Source organism: Notolepis coatsorum (assembly GCF_963971535.1).
Source record: "Notolepis coatsorum genome assembly, chromosome: 8".
In the NCBI taxonomy this organism is placed as follows: Eukaryota; Metazoa; Chordata; class Actinopteri; order Aulopiformes; family Paralepididae; genus Notolepis; species Notolepis coatsorum.
In genome coordinates, this window is record NC_140172.1 from 101,499,150 (window position 1) to 101,505,149 (window position 6,000).

The 6,000-nt window shown below is 41.4% G+C and overlaps 1 protein-coding gene across 1 annotated transcript in view; it reads right to left on the bottom strand.

The window, feature by feature from the left end:
- Positions 1 to 4,547, bottom strand: part of proser1 (proline and serine rich 1) — a 42,211-nt gene extending 37,664 nt beyond the window's left edge. The window contains exons 1-6 of the mRNA XM_084320683.1: positions 3,906 to 4,547; positions 3,717 to 3,782; positions 3,234 to 3,302; positions 2,290 to 2,384; positions 1,744 to 1,837; positions 1,142 to 1,252 (exon numbers count right to left, since the gene is read on the bottom strand). Of these exons, the coding sequence (XP_084176809.1) occupies positions 1,142 to 1,252; positions 1,744 to 1,837; positions 2,290 to 2,384; positions 3,234 to 3,302; positions 3,717 to 3,782; positions 3,906 to 3,950 (480 nt within the window). The 5' untranslated portion in view covers positions 3,951 to 4,547. The remainder of the gene's footprint in view (positions 1 to 1,141; positions 1,253 to 1,743; positions 1,838 to 2,289; positions 2,385 to 3,233; positions 3,303 to 3,716; positions 3,783 to 3,905) is intronic.
- Positions 4,548 to 6,000: the final 1,453 nt, after the last annotated feature.

A 6,000-nucleotide genomic window follows, 5' to 3' on the forward strand; every position in this document is an offset into this window, starting at 1 on the left:
GGTTGTTCCCCACCTAGGTTATCTAACTATTGCGCCGCTGCAACTAGAAACGCTGGCCTGGCCTGCTTCTAAGTTCAGTGGCCTGATTGCATTAAAAAAATATATATATTACTATATACACATGGTGATTATACTGGGATATGGGTACATTTTCTAATTCAGCAATTACTAGGTAACAACATTACAGCTAAGCTGTAAACTCTACATTTATTAAATAAAACTAATTTGGATGTAATAACTCAAAACAGAAATTCTATGAGCCCACAAAGTACTGTATATTTTTAAGTTACTCAAAACATTGTTCATTAGAGCAGCATTCAAATAATAGACCATTTAGAATTAAATAGCACCATGACAACTGTAATTTGTACTGGAAAATGAAATACCGCCAGAAATGTGGCCATATCACCCAGCCTCAATATCTCATATTCATTTTATTATTTGTATCATGTACTTAATTGCTAACCATTGTTGTGTAGTTCAACGGTCATATTTTTTTTTATCGACTTTTTCTCCTCTTTTTTTTCTATTTTTATCCCATCCCAATTCCGCTGTGCCAATTCTTCCCTCCCCTGTCTTGAACGTTGCTCGCATATGCCCCCCATTCACTGGCCGGTTGTAGGGAGGATAGAAGCCTTGCATCACATGTCCCCTCCGATACATGTGGAGGCACAGCCTGTCACATCTTTTCACCTGCCAGCGTGGACTCATTGGCGAGGTGTAACGTGTGGGAGGCTCACACTACCCCCGCCATTTCCTGTCTCTGCTGTGCAGGCGTCCCCAACCGACCTGTAGGAGTCACTGTCCACAACGTCCAGATTACCACCCATCGACTTCGACCCGCTAACTCTGCCAATTGAGTTAGTACAACGGCTGGCCCAAGCCGGAGGCAACGCCGACAGCCGGAGTCGAACCCGGTGTCTCTTGCGTTGGTGACTAGCGCAATGTCCGCTGCGCCACCCAGCCGCCTCTTCAACAGTCATCTTATCTTTTATTATTGTTGATGTCAATGTGGTGTTTGTTGTTATATGTATATAAAAATAATTTAAATACAAATTTGATAAAAAAAAATAAAACAGTCATCTTATCTTTGTAGAAAAGCTTGAGCATAGAGCCCCATGAACACAGGGCCGGTACTTACCGGGAACGTGCCGGTGACCAGGCTGGGTTTTCCTTTGGGGTAAGGATTTCCTGGTATCATACCACAAGAGGAGATCATAGCTACAGGAGCCTTGCAGCCAACCTTACACACCTAGAGACACAAACGGGTCATACTTAACCAATAACTATCCATCGCTAGCACAAGTTCAATGACTAGGCATAAAGCTTTTTTCTTTATTATTTTATTTTTATAAATAACCCACCATTGCATTGGCAGTATACTGAAAATGAAAGCAGACTTGTGCAAATAGAAACACAGTTGAATATGGAGCCACATGTATGCTCCACACACACCAGTCAGATAATCACGCTTCGGGAGCCAGTGTGAAGAATATTGACGTATGTCAAGATTGAGAATTATGGTCAATTAAATTAGTTGGGCTAGAAAGCCGGTGCACACCTGCCACTAGTGTTCATTTCCACAGTAAGTATACTCACAATGTGTCTGTTTTAAATAAGCACAGTTAGAGAGAGAGAGAGAGATGTGTGTGTGTGTGTGTGTGTGTGTGTGTGGTGTGGTGTGGTGTGGTGTGGTGTGGTGTGGTGTGTGTGTGTGTGTGTGTTGTCATGTAGGATTGTTACCTGCTCCAGTATCCTACGGGCTCGTTTTTTCTCAGACAGGTTAATACGGAACATATCTTCCACAGGGCGGTAATTCTGGGCATCCGATATATTCCTATTCATGACCAGACACACCCAGCAATTATCAGACAAACAAAGCATTCTAATATCAAATGATTACTAAATTATAGAATTTGAATCAAAATATTTTACAGTGCAATGCAGTGAGCTATATTGTAAATTGTACCTAAAATTGTACCTCATCCCATTTCTGCTTTGCACTAGATAGTACTGTACATTAGTACACTGCATAGTATTGTGTATTGTATATTATATGGTAACTCAGAACATTGTACATATGTCTATACCGAACACTGTGACCTCATTTTCTTCTTCTAAATTCATGCTATATTATGTTATTATGTTATTTGATACTATCTTGTCTAGCACAGTCTCTGGAGCGTAACAGTAAGAAGCATTTTGTATGAAAGTATTCTGTACTTCTGTATGACAACTATTAAAGAACTTGAACTTGATTTATATATATTTTTTATATAATGTACTTACAGTGCCATCAATTCCAGGACAACCAGTTTGTCCTTTGAGTAGGTGAAGCAATTTAGGATATCTGCAACTTTAGTTGTAGTGATTGCAACCATTTTCTAAGGTAAAAGACACAAAAAGTATTAGTGAGATTGGAATCACAACCAGCATGATTTTATTTGCCAATGCAGAGAATGCACAGGAATGTGCCTTGGCTATATACAGTTGGAGCACTCATGTGTGCGAAACAATTTGTTCCTCACATTTGACCCATTCACTCACACACCGACGGCAGAGGCAACAATGCAAGGTGCCAACCTGCTCATTGGGAGCAGTTAGGGGTTAAGTGTCTTGCTCAATGACACTTCGACACGCTGCCCGGGAGAAATGAGAATCGAACCGGGAACCTCCAGATTACCAGACGACTGCTCTACCTCCCGAACCACTGTCGTCCCTTTATCGCTCCTAATTTGTCAATTAAAGGGATATTTCACTTTAGTAGAACTTGCCAAGCTTCAGCGGTCTCTTACCTCCATCAAAGAACATCTACAAGTAAGCTAGAAGCTTGACCGTTGTCAAGATCACCATTACTCCCAGATGTCAAGCTCTTGATTCACTTCCATTACATTTACATTTATTCATTTAGCTGACGCTTTTATCCAAAGCGACTTACAAGTTCCATTACATAACATAATTAGTACCTTTACTGATCATTTGAAAATGGCAACAAAAAGAACACTGAATAATATTGCTGTATAATTTGTTTATACTTCAGAACTATTATATTTAGACTTGATCCAAAAGATTTATGGAAGTGAATGAGGAGCCCGACACCTGGAAGGAATGGTGGTGTTGACAGTGGACAGCAGTGGTCACTAGCTTGTAGATGATAGATGGGGGTAAGACCGATTATTTTATTATATATATTTTTTTTTAAAACGTTTTGACATTTGAGACTTGTTACTCACATGTTGTAGCGCTTTTACTGCTTTGACCTGAAGCTCCGCCCATGAGAAGTACTTCAGTATGTCCATCACCTGCAGAGGTTAAACACAGAGTTACAACTCACACCAGGGCTGTGCCTTCTTATTAGGGCTGAATGATGTGGACACAATTGCATATTGTGATTCCAATCTCTATTCCACTCCATATTGGATGCCCTTCTCTAGACTTCAACCCTAAATGATTTATCAAAACAGAAAATCCAGTAGCCACCATCCATCACCCAATATAAAACCAACTTTGCCAGTTAACGCAAATATGACATAATAGCAGTGTGAGGTCAAGTCATGGGTTCTCATAATTACCCAAGGAGGTAATAATAATTTGATTATTGAGTTCAAATACATAGCTATGTCTACAACATTGCACACTGGGGCTATAATCACAGATGGGTTACTATGACAATGATGATTATGGTTGGCAGTGAGTAATCTTATAAATTAGCCTACCTGCTCAGGAGAGAAATACCCGTGCACCTGTTCAATAGCTTTGACCCGCTGGTCCGTCAGAACACACTGAAACACAAGTGTTCAAACCAGCATGATGAGCTAGGTTACATGTTAAGACATATTGTAACATTGGGATTTTCAAGGTCTGGAACTGATATCCAATTCAAAATACAATACGGTATTTCTTACCTTTCTAATTTCGTCTAAAACGATGTCAAATGATTTCTTATCCATTGTTGGCAACTGATTGTTACCTTCTGTGACAAAGAATGTAGCTGACGCCAGCAGTATGCACTTGCTAAACACACTGCAATAATAAATAAGCAGTAATGCTAGGAAGTCATTCGGATAAGTGTTGTGACTCTATAGCAAAGACAGCTAACAGTGAGCTGACGTTAGCCCCTATTGCAGATGCATACTGAAACGTTACAATTGGCTTATTATTAGGTGTAAATAGCTGGCTGCTAATTGAGCACCATGGTGTCCTCGTTTTAGTCCTTCGCATCCGTGGATTACAAATGTTTCGCCCATAAACAAGGACCTCCGACACTAGAAACACTGACGTTAACGTTATTATTCTGTGGGTTGAAAATCCGGAATCTGGTCCAGATTACTGCAGCTAACAACAAGCTAGCCAGCTAGCTAGCAAGTTTTGCGTGCAGCCCAACAAAGGGAGAATAACATAAACGAAAGAAATATCTACACATTTACCAACACAAATAACCCTTTCTTAACCCCAATATCAGCAACAATACCGATAATAACGGGAAATGTGTAAAAAATACATAAATAGCTCAATATAACGCAGAGACGAATAGCTAGTTTGCTAACTTCAATTGACAGCTGGCGCTGTAGAATCAATACCGTCAATAATGCGGTAGGACCCATTATAGGGCCCATTATAGGAGCCTGCGCAGTAGCCTGTTATTAAATAAATTGTAGCCAATGGGACTGCTATTTAGGGGGAAATAGATCAGCGGTAATGGTTCGTTTCTTTACAATTGCACGAATACTTCACATAGCTATTTAATGAATTAAATTTCATTCTTAAATTTTGTACTTTTTTGCTGAAGGCAGTATCGGGACTTGTACAGGAAGTGATGCTAGAGGGGGTGGTGTAAGCATAGATCTATGGGTGTAAGACTATATATATCTATGGTGTAAGACCACCACAACACTTCCGGGATTCTGAAATCGGGGAGGAGATTGCGGGGGGGGGGGGGGGGGGGCAAATTAATGAATGTGGACGAGAGCCTTGACATGATTGCAGATACGGCTGTGGGGGTGCTAGAGACATGATCGAATAGACTTGTATGCGCCTGACTCTCCTGAACACGGCGCGAGATGGTCATGGTCATGCTGGACCTACAAAAGGCCTTTGACACGGTCAATCACTCCATTCTGATTGACAAGCTAAAAGCAATTGGTTTTGATAGTCTATCAGTGAGCTGGATGCAATCCTACCTTGAGGGGAGGGAACAGATGGTGGAGGTAAACGGTACCATACCCCCCCCCCCCCTCACAGTGAGCTGTGGTGTTCCACAAGGAAGCATACTAGGACCGCTACTGTTCCTAATTTATGCAAATGACATGTCGTCAGCTTGTGACTGCAACTTGTTCCTGTTTCGCGGACGACTTGTCTCTGACAAGAACAAGTTACAGGTTGAAAAAACCCTCAGCTCGGAACTAGGCAGAATCTGCATATGGCTCGCTGATAACAAACTATCATTACACATGGGCAAAACAGAGTCCATTCTCTTCGGTTCAAATAACAAACTCAGCAAGACCGACGGCTTCTCAGTTACAGTGGGTGACAATATTGTAACAAGGAAAGATGAAATTACCTACCTGGGTTCCATCCTAGAGGCTAATCTCTCCTGTGACAAAATGGCATCCAATGTAATAAAAAAAGTCAACCAACGAACACGATTCTTGTACCGGATCTCCTCTCTGGTAAACAAGAATACCCTGAAGACTCTGGCAGGAGCACTCATTCAGGGGTACTACGACTATGCTTGCACCTCATGGTACCAAAGCACCTCAAAGGCGCTAAAAACAAAATTACAAACATCTCAAAACAAGCTGGTCAGACTACTGCTTGACCTTACTCCTAGAACCCACCTCACCCCTGCCCACTTTGACAACCTAGGATGGCTTAGAGTAGACGACAGAGTACAGCAACTTGCAATGGGCCTGGTCTACAAGATACTCTGTCCCCCCCCCCCACCCATCCTACCTGATGTAAACAAGACGAAAGTCTTTCTCTGGTCTGCATACCCTTAAT